The sequence below is a fragment of the Pipistrellus hanaki genome, assembly GCF_964339955.1.
Source record: "Pipistrellus hanaki genome assembly, chromosome: 14".
Taxonomy (NCBI): domain Eukaryota; kingdom Metazoa; phylum Chordata; class Mammalia; order Chiroptera; family Vespertilionidae; genus Pipistrellus; species Pipistrellus hanaki.
In genome coordinates, this window is record NC_140516.1 from 49,430,594 (window position 1) to 49,445,802 (window position 15,209).

Genomic DNA, 15,209 nt, shown 5'->3' on the forward strand with positions numbered 1-15,209 from the left:
CTGCCTCATTCCCCGGGGCTGACCTCATGTCGCTGGAGGGCCTCGGCCTGTGTGTCGTCCCTCCTGGTTCAGTTCCAGGAACACGGCCCAGGCTGGGGCCCCGCGAAGAGGTGAGGACACAGAGCCCACCGGCGCCCCCACCACCCACCCCTGCCCTGCCAGAGCCTCCTGCCCGTGCCCACAGGCCGTTCCGAAGAAACCTGAGCATCACCCTCTCACCTCCTCCGTGTGAGGCCGTCCCGACCTGCCTTCCTGCTTCCACCAATCCGAGAGTGTCCCTCGAAGGCACTGTCATACTCCACTGGCCCTGCCTGCTCTGTTTCAGGCTTCTGGAAAAAGGCAGGCACCGGAGGTGCTGAGAGCATCTCTGAAGTCAGCGCCACCCCCTCAAAGAGGGCCTGAGCGCTGGGCCAGGCACCCACCCTGGCCTTCCGACGGCCACCCAGTGCACGGGCCAGCAGGTCCCCAAAACAGAAGCCTTCACGCACGCTGGGCCCCTCTTCCAGATACTCTTACTGGTGTTTGGCCGTGGACAGGGCTGGGAGCAGACAAGGTGAGCAGCCTGTGGGAAGACCCTGGAGCCAGACACACACCACCACCCCACACCACCCCCCGGACACACGAGTCCCTCCCACCCCTTTGCAGGGCATCTCCTGGGCGTCCTCACTACCACCACGCAGCCCGCGGCTCTAAATCAGGGCATCTGTTCTTTTTCAGGTGCACTTCGAGGTATTTATTCCCCCCCACCCCACCCCGGTCAAACCGCAGGCTGACAACATGGAGGAGCGGCGAGAGGCCTGGTGTTTGGCCCTCCTCTCCCTGGACGGACCGGGGGGATCGGACGCAGCAGCTGGCAGGTCTTAAACTTCCGTGGCAGGAGCTGTCCTCCGGCCAGAGGCCCCCACCCCTCGGCCCTTGCAAGGTCTGCATACCTTGAAAGCACGCAGGCTGCAGGGCCGTGCGAACGGAGTGGAACTTTCCATTTATAGGATAACAACCTTCCTACCGCGCCGGGGGCCTCGCTCCCGTGCCGGGAGCTCGGAGTTGTGTCAGCAAACCTGCCAAGCTTCTGCAGGAGCCTCGCGCCTCACGGGCCCCGGTGTTTATTTTTGGTGGGAGAAGGGGAGGAGATGAAGGAATGGCTTTCCCACCTGGGTGCCAACACAAACTTGAAAAAGGAACGGGGTTGGCAAGTGCACACTCTCCCTGCCTGGTTTCGGGACGTAAGTCAGGCTTCGGGGAGCGGGAGGTGAGGGAGAGACGGGGAAAGCCTGTCTTCAGCCCCTCGCGGGGACAAGTGGCCATCACATCACTGCCTCCAGCCCTTCCCTGGCCTGCCACCTGGCCCCTGGGTTGCCCCCGAGGGCTGCGGCCCAAGCCAAAGGCATGGCTCCATCACCCCACGTCTCCTGCGTTCTACACTCGATTCCGGCCGATGCACCCATGGACGCCGACATGCCTCTGGGGTCCATGGTACAGCAGGACGGCCACCAAGCCAGGGGCGATGGGGCCCAAGGGGCCTAGTTCTCGCTGGTACATAGTCACCATGGGATCTAAGAGAACTCCTTCTCTCTCCCCTGAGTCTCATTGTCTTCATCGGTACAGGAAGAATGGCCCTAGCTGGTTTGGCTCAGTGGATAGAGCATGGGCCTGACCACTGAAGGGTCCCAGGTTTAATTCTGGTCAAGGGCACATTCCCAGATTGCAGGCTTGATCCCCAGTAGGGGGCGTGCGGAGGCAGCTGATCAATGATTCTCCCTCATCATTGATGCTTCTATTTCTCTCTCCCTCTCCCTTGCTCTCTGGAATCAATGAAAATATATATTTTTTAAAATTGGATCAGCCCTAATCAGTTTGGCTCAGTGTCCTGCAGACTGAAGGGTCCCAGGTTCGATTCCGGTCAAGGATATGTACCTTGGTTGTGGGCACATCCCCAGTAGGAGATATGCTGGAGGCAGCTGATGGATGTTTCTCTCCCATCGATGTTTCTAACTCTCCCTCTCCCTTCCTCTCTGTAAAAAAAAAAAATCAATAAAATATATATTTTTTTAAATTGGATCAAATGACTGCAGAGACCCCTTACACTGCTGATTTCTGATTCACTCATTCATTCTAGTGATAACTGGTGCCAGGCCTAGGTTCTGGGCCTCCTCCCCGGGGCCCTTCAAAGGCTGCTGGGCGCAGCCAGAGCTGTGAGCGTGTCCTCAGGCCCAATGAGAGCTGCCAGCTCCAGCCACCCTGCTCCTGTTCCAATAGCCACAGGGGAGGAGAACCCTGTGAGGGCCCTTCCCAGTGCCTTTCTGTGAAAACACAAAAGTGTTGCCCCTTCCCCTGGGAAGGGCATGCCCACCTTGCATCCTCCTAATCAAAAATCTTGATTTTTCCCAAAAAAAATGTTTTCATTTCAAAGTATCCAATGGTGATAGTGAAAATGCTTTGCTTTTCAAATTGCACATACCCATCAGATTTTGGTACAATCCTAGAAACAGGGGCGACTAGAGGGAGAGCTACACACACACACACACACACACACACACCCCAACGCTAGGGCTGGAGGAAGGCTTTCTGGCCCCGTGCCCACCCTTACCGAGGTCACCAGTCAATGGCCATCCAGTCTCTGTACACTAGTTGGGAGGCACTGTAGGAAGCGCTGGGACCCTCTCAGAGGTGTGCTGTGTCAACAAGTTATTCACTGTCACAAGTTACTCCTCTGAAAACTGCATCCTCAGTCCGCGCCCAGGCCGCCTCCCCAGTTTTCCCCGCAGATGCCAGTAAGAAGGGGGGGGCAGCAGGGGCTTCTGACCCAGAGGGTTAAGGGCCGGGAGGTGGGTGCGTGCAGGTCGGGGCATTCCTCCATCACCATCCCTGCCCCCTCCCGTCCTCGGCGAGTATCACCAAGACGGCCAGGGAGCCCCCGGTCACCTGTGCACGCCCCGGGCCCAGAGCTCGGCACAGGCCAGGGCGAGGGCGAGGGCGAGGGCGGACCCCAGCGGCCGCCCCTCCCCGGCTCCTCTCTCTGCTCGCCTCGCCCCTCCCCGCCGGGCTGGGCGGGCAGGCCACGCCCCTTTCCCCGTTCCTCCAATCAGCGTCCTGAGCGGCACCCGCGGCGCAGGGGGCTCTGGTCGGCAGCCAATGAGCGCCGGGGCCCGCGGAGGCGCCGCCCCGCCCCCTCCCGGAATGAAAGCCGCCCCGCAGCTGGCAAAGCTGGCGCAGCGCGCGGGGCGCCGCCGGAGCTGCTCAGGCCGGAGCGGAGCGCGCGCCGCCCGCCGCCCGCCGCCCCCGGCGCGCCCGCCTCCGCCCGGGCCGGGGCTGGGCAGCGCAGAGGGCAGGGCCGCAGCGGCGAGGCTGCCGGGCGGGGAGCGCGGGGCCGGATAAAAGGCGGCCGGGCGGCCCCACCCCCGCGGCAGGCCGGCCGGCGGCTGAGCTCCGCGCGTCCCTTCCGTCCCGCCCGAGCCGGCGGCGGCGGGGAGGCGGCGCGCGCGGCCCGCAGCCGCCCATGGAGGCTTTCCCCTGGGCGCCCCCCTCGCCCCGCCGCGGCCGCGCCCCCCCGCCCATGGCGCTCGTGCCCAGCGCCCGCTACGTGAGCGCCCCGGGCCCGGCGCACCCGCCGCCCTTCAGCTCCTGGAACGACTACCTGGGGCTCGCCACGCTCATCACCAAGGCGGTGGGCGGCGAGCGGCGCTTCGGAGACGGAGACCACGGCGGCGGCGGCGGCGGCTCCCCGCCCTCCTCTTCCTCCTCGTCCTGCTGCTCCCCCCACGCGGGGGCCGGGCCCGGGGCGCTGGGGCCGGCGCTGGGGCCGCCGGACTACGAAGAGGATGACGACGACGACAGCGACGAGCCGGGGTCGCGGGCCCGCTGCCTGGGCGGCGCGCTGGACCTGTGCGCCGGCCCCGCCGAGGCCGCGCTGCTGGAGGAGCGCTTCGCCGAGCTGAGCCCGTTCGCCGGCCGCGCGGCCGCCGTGCTGCTGGGCTGCGCGCCCGCCGCGGGCCCCGCCGAGGGGGCCCCGCCGCGCGAGGAGCGGGCGCTGGCGTGGGCGGCCGAGCCCCGGCTGCACGCGTCCTCCTCCTCCTCCTCCTCCTCCTCCTCCTCCTCCTCCTCCTCCCCCGGGGCGGCCGCCGCGCGGCTGCTCAAGCCCGAGCTGCAGGTGTGCGTGTTCTGCCGGAACAACAAGGAGGCGGTGGCGCTCTACACCACGCACATCCTGAAGGGCCCCGACGGGCGCGTGCTGTGCCCGGTGCTGCGGCGCTACACCTGCCCCCTGTGCGGCGCCAGCGGCGACTCGGCGCACACCATCAAGTACTGCCCGCTGTCCAAGGCGCCGCCCGCGCGCGGCCCCCGCGACGGCCCGCCCGGCAGGAAGCTGCGCTGAGCCGGCCTGCCGCCTGCCTGCTCTCCATCGCGTCCTCCTGGAGCTCAATCCTCGGTCCTACTTGGGATGTCGTCTTGGTTTATTTTTTTTCCCAAAGCCAGCCGGCCGTTCGGAGTCCCGTGGAGGAGACAAGACGCTACAATCTTGACTTTCTCTGGTTTCCAGTCCGTGCACGTCCGGACGGCGAAGGCTGTGTGCGTCCCGCTCACTGAAACGTGGCAACTTAGAGGCGCTATTTATTTACTCTATCTATACTCCGACCTATTTTAGATGCGCATCGGTATGAAATTGTCTAATCTTGGATGTTTAATTTTATTCACGGAGGCACTTTACTAGGTCTAGAATATTTTTTTAAAAGCCTCTCTATTGAACCTAGGCGATTTTATGGAATGTCGGCCAAGTGACTTTTATTGTTTGAGAAGGTGTTTAGTTGTCTTTGATCAGTTATTCTGGTGCCAGGGGAAGCAGCCCCTGGTAGAATCCGTTTTGAGAAGTGAAGGTTTTGTAAACTTTCCGGTATTGCTTTGGGTGGGCGTTCCCGCCTCGTGGCTTGTTTCTGTCCTAGCTGGAGGTGTAAAAACGCACAATCTGTAGCGGGTAGAACACAGCTCCTTATTCTCCTATGTACCAGATCTTTTATTACTTCACTAGAAACTAACGTTTTTCACCTTTAAAAAATGTGCCGCTATAGATCATGTTGTGTATACACTTGGAAATGGTGCTGTTAAGAGAAATTGACTTGTGTATTTATACAGTAACTGTATATGAATTCATTAATCTTACCTAGAACTTTGCTACTTGGCTTTTTGTCTATGCACCTCCCCCTTCCCGGTTCTTTAGAAACACTATGATACTGAGGTGGAGAGGGAGCTGGATTGACCGAGTCGCTCCATGTCAGGGTTCCGAGCCAGTGGAAGCTCATTCCACCTGTTGCCTTTCAAACTAATTGGAAGATGAAGTCCTCTGCACTCCCAAAGGTTAACGCAATCATCTGTGTTCAAGAAGGTTCCACTCTGGGCTGCCTGGCTTTAAGGCAGTCCTCAAACCAGAATAAGCATTAAGTATGGAGTTGGGGGTTGGAGACAAGGAGCTAGACCTCCGTGTGTTCCCATTCTCACTGGAAGACCCCAGGCCGAACGCGACCAGTTAGTTACCCATACATGAGATTAAACCTGATCCTTAAGCAAAGGTTCTTAACCACTACTCTACCTCCCACCCTCATGTTTAAACCCACCAAGTTTAAACATGTAACTAGGTCAAGACAGGAGGCAAAAGTGGAAATGAAGATGAATGTACCAGAAACACAAAATGCTTATCTGAAAGTTTAGGTTATTAGAGGTTAGACTGCTTTCATACTAAAAAGCTAGCTTCCTCCACAGCAATTGGCTTGAACACCGCTTTGAAGGTTGAGGGAGGCTGGAGTAGATAACCCTGGATAGCTCTGAGCCTTCTTGTTCAGGGAAGGTGCGTCAAGCGAGAGGGTTGAGGGCATACTTCGGTTTCCGCCAAGAAAAAATGCACTCCTGCTTATCTAGCCCCAGGCCATAGGACTTGAGATTTGACTGGGCCCAAACTCAAGCAGTTTAACAAAGCCATGTAATCACTCCTTTTGCTAGAAAATACATCAGCTTAAATTGTGCTGTGGGGGTGATTTTCAGGTCAGCATGAATTCGTGTTACCACTCCCACTGCTATTCTCCTTTTCAAGTCACTATAAACCGATCAGTGCATTCTTCAGCCAGGAGTAGGCAGGCAGCTACTTTGTGTTTTAAATGAGCCAAATTATAGACACAGCTTCCAGGGCTCAGGCTTGTAGCTTTAATATATCTTCAGTATGCAAATCCCTTGGTGGGCTGTGCCTAAATGGGAACACCTTGAACAAGAAGTTCAAGTCCCTGTCAGAAGAGTATTGGGGAGGTATCCAGAAGACCCTCACAATTAGTTCGGCAACCGTTACATTAATCCACTTCAAACACACTCCTATCACTTCCCCTCAGATCTGCATTACTCTCCCGTCTAACATTAAAATAGTGTTTAAATTAGACTTAATATCATTAATATTCTAGAGATACCTTATGAAAAGTATTCTAACCACACTAGTTAAAATCAACCTTCCAGTTCTTCAAAGTTTAAAAAAACATGAAAAACTTATTTTCGTAAAAACATATTACATACTTGGCTAAAAGCAAAATATTGTATGGAATCAAGTAAGCCTTACCGACCTTGGAGGCATGGACAGCCCTAAACTGCCTGTCTGTAGAGACAGTCCCAGTGCTTTTTAATGTCTGAATTTCAATTTTCCTGTGAAGTTCTTTTTGGAAGCTGCAGAATTACTGATTACAACTTTTGGCCAAGATTTATTACAAGCCAAAACTACGTTTTAAAGTTATACCACAAATATATGTACTTTAAGGGAAAGAAAAGGCACGTTTCTAGTCCAGATTTTCTGTTCTTGGCCACATGAGAAACATACCTCCCGTAGTGTCCCATGTGTGTCAGCCTTATAAAATTATAAATCAGTCCACAACCAAAATGGTAAAAACACAGGTAATCCTTGATAAAAAAAGAAGAGAAAAAAAAATCCCACACATACAGGTGTCAACTTCCTCCTGATAGCCACTATGGACAACTAATGGGATTGGGGTTTTTTGGCCACTGTATCTCTACACACCCTCAACCACCTGTATTAAAAGTAATGGTATTCTCGTTTAAAAATGCAGTCGTCACTGGGAACATGGCTGACTTCTCATTAGTAAGCTGGTCGGCTTTGACACCAGTGTTAACATATGAGGGTGGGAGGGGGAAAACCTAAGGGCAGGATCACAAACCGACAGCAGACTTCCCTCCTCCAATGCCCCATTTTCTGACTGCCAAGAAAAGACGTGGAGAACATCAGCAGGTCTGGGAAAGGGTCCTGACAGAAAGGGCCCCTGACAGAAAGGGCGGGCTTGCAGAGAAGCCTGGAAGCCTAACCAGCAGGCATGCACCTGAACTCCTCTAAACAAAGCCGCCTAAGTGAACTGTCCAGTGGGGCCTTGATCTCAGGACAGCCCGGCTCTCCTAACTTCAGACTCAAAACAGGTTACAGCCCCAACTTATTACAAAAGAAAAGGAACTCTCCTCACAAAAGACCCTTTAAAGACTTCTGCTTGTTTAGAAAGGAAGCTGTTTAAAAAGTAGTTACCATCATTGGTAACATCACAGAAAAGACTGCATCTGATATTATTTAATTAAAAGAGCATCAATACTGCCTTTTGGCGGCCTTACAGCTGTACCAACAGGAATTCTCACTGGTCATTATGAGAAATAATTTACCACCTTGCTGACTGTCCACGAGTATACTTGTTTCCGGTCCGAACTTAGACATGATGAGCAATACATCTAATTCTTTCCATCCATATTTTATTATGGCAAAGGTTTACAAAAACAAGTGCCAAACGTCTGAATTATGTGCGACACTTTGATTGGCTGAGTGACTTTGGGAGTCAGCTGGAAGTACTTTGTCAGAAGATAGTAATGCGTCTGACATTAGACCATCAAGAAGGCAAGAGAAATGTGATAGTATCCAACAGTCAAGTGATTCTGAAGAATGGGCAGAAAAAGACATTTTACCAACCTTGGAGGATCATACAAATATTTCAGGCATAACTGTTCAATTGAAGTAACCAATTTTTTTATAAGGATTTTTTAATCTCATTACTTCTCAGACCAATTTATACCATTACCAAATGGAAAAATACCACAAAACCTCTGCTAAAACTTCACCATGCACAGATGTTACTTATATGGATATAAAGAAGTTTTTTGGTTTAATTTTATTGATGAGACTAAGAAAGATTACTGGTCGACACATCCTTTACTTGAATCACTCATATTTCCAAAAAATATAACTGGAAAGAGGTTCGAGCAAATACATTCTTTCATCTGACTGGTAATTCACAAACATTTAACAGACCATCTTTACAAAGTCAGACCTCTTTTAGATCACTTTATCTTAAAATTTAAACCTTTATATATACCAAAACAGCAGTTATCACTTGGAGAGGGCGCATTAGATTCAAGACATATAATCAGGCAAAAATAATAAAATATGGAATTTTAGTAAGGATGCTTTGTGAAAGTGTGCCGCAGCAGCACAGCCAAGGGTGAACCTGAGTGGGGGCGGTGAAGGATTGAGAAAAGACAGACAAGAATGAAAGCTGGATCTCAGTGGGACACTGTCCCCTGATGGAGAGCTAGTGACAGCACCATGGACTACAAAACGTCTTTACTTTATAGCTGATGCCAAGAGGCAAAGTAAGGGCGTGGCCAAGATGTTTACAACATTCTCATGAGTTCCGATCCTACTCAACTACATGCACCTGATCAAGCTTTGTTTACTTGCAGCCTCTATCACTCAGGCACGTGGGGCCACATGTTCGGACCATAGGTACAAGCTTACAACTACAGCTGTTGGTCAAATTGTGCAGGGAGGGCTCTGCCTTCCAAGCTGGGACTTGCACTGGCCATGAGAGGACTGTACCCTCTCATTAGTCCGAGGCTTGAACCTGTCCAAACACTGTAGCCACTCTCCACAAAAGAGTAGCTATATTTGCAACTTTGAGATATATATATATATATATATGGGTGAAGGCAAAAAGTTACAACAGACTATATTATCCATCTTTCGGCTTTTCTTGACTCTTGGCATCATATTTACCAAGATAATTACTACAACAGTGTGTCTACAGCTGAACTATTATTGAATAACAAAACACTGGTTTGTGGAACAATAATGAAGAACTGTAGGTTGCCAAAACTACTAAGAAAAGTAGCCGCATGGATGAGTTCTCACTTGAAATAGCTGATCAGCACTGTTAAGTGGCTACAGCCACTATAAAGTTGCAACAAACATTCTCTGAATTGTGATTTTCTAATTTCAGAGAAAGACCCAAGATGGTACAACACATCCACATGTGCACACCAGCAGCACACACAATGCATAAGCTCACAGAGACAACACATGACAGGGAAACTAAGGGGTCCACATTCATGAATGACACCTTAGGGCCGTGGTCAGTAAACTGCAGCTCAAGAGCCACATGCGGCTCTTTGGTCCCTTGGGTGTGGCTCTTCCACAAAATACCACAGCCTGGGAGAGTTTATTTTGAAGAAGTGGCGTTAGAAGTTTAAGTTTAAGCCGAAACCGGTTTGGCTCAGTGGTAGAGCGTCGGTCTGCGGACTGAGGGGTCCCAGGTTCAATTCCGGTCAGGGGCATGTGCGTTGGCTGCGGGTACATCCCTGGATGGGGGATGTGCAGGAGGTGGCTGGTCGATGTTTCTCTCTCATCGACATTTCTGGCTCTCTATCTCCTTCCCTTCCTCTCTGTAAAAAGTCAATGAAATATATTTAAAAAAAAAAAAAAAAGAAGTTTAAGTTTAAAAAATTTGGCTCTCCAAAGAAATGTCAATTGTACTGTTGATATTTGGCTCTGTTGACTAATGAGTTTGCCAACCACTGCCCTAGGGGAACATCCTGACCACATCTGCCTTCTGGAACACATGGGTTACTTCCTTCACTGCTGCGTAATGAGACAATTAATGGCACAGGGAAAACTCAAGATCAACAACTGAATATGCAAACATCACCATTATAAACAAAGCAGCTTAAATATAACCACAAATCAACACAAAAACAAATTCTGTAAGTATTTTATTTATCATTAAAGAAAGAACACAGCAGCAAGTTCTGTGTTGGCTTCAATAAGACCAAATAGTTATCTTTAACACAGCTACTACACTCCAGAATTGAAGTCAACACAGTCGTTACTACAAATTACCTGTTGAAGGATCTATCCTAAAGAGAAAAGAAATTAAGAAAAAGAATTTAAACAAGTCCTCCAAACCACACATTTATAAATATTGTCATATTTAAAATGCTTGAAAGGCATGAATTCTCCATTAATGGAAAAGCAGTTTGCTATTGGCAACAGAAAAAATATCAGGAACTTTACCAAATGCTTTAAAATTTAAAAGCTGTAACTGTTTTGGATTCACACTTGAGCAGTATTCTTGTCATTTCAATGATGACTGCAAATTGCTTTATACTCACCTCTTTCAAGTAAAATCTGCAGAAAATCCCACTGTATCAGATGTGTGTAATGTTTACTGCACTTATAGTAAACCTAAAAACTTCTTATATTTAGTTGATACCTCAAACCGCCTAGAGGTATGTCTCAACTGCTAATGGTGTGAAAATTGTTTCAGCTCCCTGCTTCAGTCTTGAAATACATTTTCTAACAGAACCTTACCTCATTCCAAATTAATATCAGATATTTCAAAATCAAAAGAAAAAAGATCAGTCTATACCAAGATACAGGTGTTACTCAATACCTGAAGGGTTCACATCTTAAATTTATTTTTTAGTTTTTCTCTTTTTGTAAACAAGTGATTGATGAAATAATGCCAACACCTTAAATTCCAGAAAATGGCAAGGTTTTCCAACCTTCTGTGATACAGTGCATGATCAATCTATTATATAGGATTAATACAAGTTCATGCTTTTGTGTTATGGTGAGACAACATTAAAGAATCCAATTTAGACTGGTTGAGCACAAGTATAATAATCCTTGAATGTGTTCAAACCTATGTAAGACGTGAGTTTGAATCCATTATTTTGAGACTTAACGTCGTACTGTAGTCCATCCATCTTCATCAGTCTCATTTTTAGTACGACGAAGAGATTCCTTCTCTTTCTCAGCTCTCCATGAGGCCTTCTCTTTTTCACCTTCTTTTTCCCGGTCTCGGTCTCTCTCTCGATCTCTTGAAAGAGCTGGAGGAGGAACACGACGAGGGGCATCCCGCTCCTCTGCGCGGTCATCTTTCCTGTCATCAGCACGTCTCCAGGAGCTCACTAAAAATTTAATTAAAGAAGAGAGAGTATGTTTGAACTATATTCTATTGGCTGAGACTAAACAGAACGTCAGCTAAAGAAATGCCTCAAATTACTCAAATTCTGTATTAAAGGAAACAATACAGAATTGCCATAAAAAAAAAAAAAACCAACACAAAAGCTAAATACATTTTAACTATTTTGACACATTTTCTGATGAAACCTTTAAAAGAATATAGAGATTTAGAGATATAATTCAAATTTGCAAAGAAGAAGAAATCATCAGCCTGGGAAATGTCCTAGTTGTTTTAACTACAAAAACTAACGAAGTGACAAAAATCTTGAATTAGAATTTTAAAATTAAAAGGTTATCTTGGAGCTCTTGTTTTAACAACTAGTTGGCCATAAGAACATTTTTTTCATTATGGCTATAAGAGAAGAAATACCCTTATGATCCAGTTGTACTAACATAATATTAAAAGCTTGTGAGACAATTATTTAGGTGCAATGGTCATTTTAAATACTGGAAGTATTTTTCTACTAGTTTCAATTGCTACAATTTCAGAGAAGAAATGTTTTATTTCCACTTTGTACTAATCTATCTTACTTTTATAAGAAATGACAAATTGTTTCCTCATTTAAACTTTATATTTTGCTTACTATCCAATTTAATTAGTCTACTACTATACTTTGAATTTAGAGATAAGCTAACTTCAGAGCAACCACTGACAAGTTTAAGAGAACTGTGAATTCTAAATTGAATACATGTCCACTATCTTATTTTTGGTGTCCATGTAAATTTATAAGATATTAAAAATCCAAAATTTCCCAGTAATGATTCCTGATGGTTCAGCAGCTGCGTAGGCAATCTCTACCTTCTTCACGCTCTGATCTGATAGGAGGTCCTCTGCGGTCTCTGTCATCTCGTCTTTCTCTTAGGTCTCTTAGGTCTCTTAGGTCTCGGCGATCATCCCTCTCACGTCGGCGGTCATCCCTATCGTCACGGCGACCTGAATCTCTCCAGCTCGAAGCTTCCTCAGCTGGCCCTCTTCTCCAGTCTCCTTCATCCCTGTAGCCATTCAAAAATGACATGTTAAGTTCTGATGTTAGACTATATGTGGAATTATAGTGAATATATCATATTACATGGTCCTCAGAGAGTTTATTAATATAATAGGGATAAAGTTTAAACTCATCACTTAATCTCAATCTGTGCCTCAGGAGTGGCAGGCAAATAAGAACATCTGGCTGTGTGCAGTCCATCACAGTAGCCATTATCCATCTATGGCTCCTTAAGTTTATATTAACTAAAATAAAATCAAGACACTTCCTCAGGAGCACTAACCATATGCCGAATGGTCAACAGCCTCAAATGACTCTGGCTATCATATTGGATGTTACAGGTATAGGACATTTTCATGCCTGTAGAAAATTCTATTAAATAGTGATGGCCTAGATTTATCAGTATACAGCCACTATAACCAAAAACAGCAAGTAAGAATTACCACTAGTAACATCAAAGGGGCTTTCTGAAACCTATACAATTTTATTAACCAATGTCACCCCAACAGGCAATTTTTTAAAAAAGGGGCTTTTAGTAACTTAAGGGAAATAAAACTGATTGACCCAGACCACAGGGAAAAAGCAATAGACTGGTAAAGATACCTGCACTTATTCCACTACCAGAGTTATATAAACGTGTAGACAGCCACACAGCTCGTGGTTCCATTTTAACACTTTGTTAAGAAGAAACATTCAATTAAATGACAGCTAAAAAATTTTAAGCCTATAATTCTTATAAATATTGGCAGAGGGACAAATGAGGAACACCATCTCTCGAAAATGGTCTGGAATATTCAGGAGTATCTGAACTGTAACCCCATGGATAGTTTCAATCCAAATATCAAACCTCGGTCTTCGGAAGCGATCCTCTCGTTCGCCGTCTCTCTCTCTGTCCCTTTCTCTCTCTGGATCCTTGTCATTCTCTTCACGATCTTGACCATCTCTCTCTCTTTCTTTTTCTCTGTCCCATTCACGTTCTTCTGGTGGTCTTGATTCTCGAGGTGGACCCCAACTTTCTTCTCTGGCTTTTTCTTTCTCTCTCCATCCACCTATTTTTTAAAGATGAAAAAATATTTTCCACTCAAGAAACAGATTGGCAACTATGAATGGAGATCTTAATGTTGATATTAATCCAGCACCATTCTACATACTAATTTAAGACACTCCAACTTCTATAAACACACACAAACCAAACTAAAGCCACTTACATCATTTCACAAGATTCCAGCTCCTATTTGTGACTACCTATCCTGTTTCTCTAACACGCAGGAACACATGACATAAGAAACTTATATAGCCCTGGTTGAGTATCCTGTATGCAGTTATTTTGGGTATGTTTTGATGATAAACAACTCACTTAAGCAAAAATTTAAAGGGAGAAGGGTAGGAGCTAGATCGATCTCTAAAGACAGAGCCCCAGCCCTAACCCGTTAGGCTCCGTGGACAGAGCGTCAGCCTGTGGGCTTAAGGTCCCAGGTTTAATTCCCGTCAAGGAAATGTACTTTGGTTGCAGGCACATCCCTAGTAGGAGGTGTGGTGTGCAGGAGGCAACTGATGGATGTTTCTCTCTTTTCGATGTTTCTAACTCTCTATCCCTCTCCCTTCCTCTCTGTAAAAAATCAATAAAATTTTTTTTAAAAACAAACGACAGAGCCTCAGTTATGTATTCATTCAGACAGTGCCACATTTTCAAAACTTTCCTAACCAAAAGCACTCTTTCCTGTCCTATTACTGCTCTCCATCATTTACCACCTATGCAATCATGAAGCAAGGATAAATCCTTGGACCCTGCCCAGTACCTCACACTTATCCAGAGAATGTCCAAAGCTAGAAACATTTTATTTAGTTAGTCAGTCCTTAGCCAAGGATATTTTTCCATTGATTCTTAGAGTGGAAGGGGAAAAGACAGAAAGAAAAACATTGATGTGAGAGACACATCGATTGGTTGCCTCCTGCAAATGCCCAGAATGGGTGATTTAACCTGAAACCAAGGTACGTGCCCTTGACTGGAATTGAACCCAGAACCCTTCAGTCTGATAGCCAATGCTCTATCCACTGAGCCAAACCTGCTAGAGCCATTTTATTTATTTATATATGCACACAAAAAGGCCAAAGGCAACAGAGATCTCAATGAAAATGTATACAGTGTTAAGGCTAACAATCATTATTGCTGTTAGCATTTATATTATCATGTGCCATAGCACTATTCCAAACTCTGAGCTGAGTAGAGTTCATATTTGCTAATTTGCCTGTATGTTAAAATTTATACCCCCAAAATTAATACTCCAGAACTTTTATAGTCACTAGCAGACATGTGCAAAGTTGCAAAATATTTTGAGTCACCTGACAGTACATTTTCAGCAGAGGTTGAATAAGGCAACATTGCCTTCTTGCTGCATCTCTCATACTTCAAATAAGTATCCTATTAGAGGTCTAGTTTTGCATTTTTTTAGCTTTTGGTTGGTGATTTCACCATTTAAAATGGCCTCCAAGAATTGGGCTAAAATGTTCTCTAGTGTTCCCAAGCAAAGAAGGCAATGGATGGGAGAAAATATTTGTGTTAGATACAACAGAAACCACAAAAGGTAAAGGCAAGGAAGCTGGTCATTTAAACTTGCATTTAGAAGAGATTGCCCTGATTATTACACAAAAACTCAAATTGGGGGTGGGAGAGCCAGCAGAGACCAGTAACAGCAAGAGTTCAAAGAATGATGGTGGACCAGACCGAAGTACATGCAGGGGAAATAGAAGTGGGTGGGCTTAAGGAACACTGATAAGCTAGAACTAAACTAAATAAAAGCTTTAACTTAAAGGATGAAAGACTGAGCAAAAACTTCCAGATTTGCAGCTTATACGATTAGCTTGAAAGTGGAATCCCAGCCGAAACCGGTTTGGCTCAGTGGATA

General features: G+C 47.1%; 2 protein-coding genes across 2 annotated transcripts in view; one reads left to right on the forward strand and one right to left on the reverse strand.

Annotated features, from left to right (window-relative positions):
- Positions 1 to 3,360: 3,360 nt before the first annotated feature.
- On the forward strand, positions 3,361 to 7,094 carry NANOS1 (nanos C2HC-type zinc finger 1). Its single transcript, XM_084904606.1, has one exon. It carries the CDS (start codon positions 3,497 to 3,499, stop codon positions 4,370 to 4,372), a length of 876 nt encoding a protein of 291 aa, XP_084760732.1. The 5' UTR covers positions 3,361 to 3,496; the 3' UTR covers positions 4,373 to 7,094.
- A 2,951-nt stretch (positions 7,095 to 10,045) lies between these two features.
- EIF3A (eukaryotic translation initiation factor 3 subunit A) overlaps positions 10,046 to 15,209 on the reverse strand; it is a 32,672-nt gene continuing 27,508 nt past the window's right edge. Inside the window, exons 20-22 of the mRNA XM_084904420.1 lie at positions 13,151 to 13,352; positions 12,117 to 12,310; positions 10,046 to 11,262 (exon numbers count right to left, since the gene is read on the reverse strand). Coding sequence (XP_084760546.1) covers positions 11,033 to 11,262; positions 12,117 to 12,310; positions 13,151 to 13,352 — 626 coding nt within the window. The 3' untranslated portion in view covers positions 10,046 to 11,032. The remainder of the gene's footprint in view (positions 11,263 to 12,116; positions 12,311 to 13,150; positions 13,353 to 15,209) is intronic.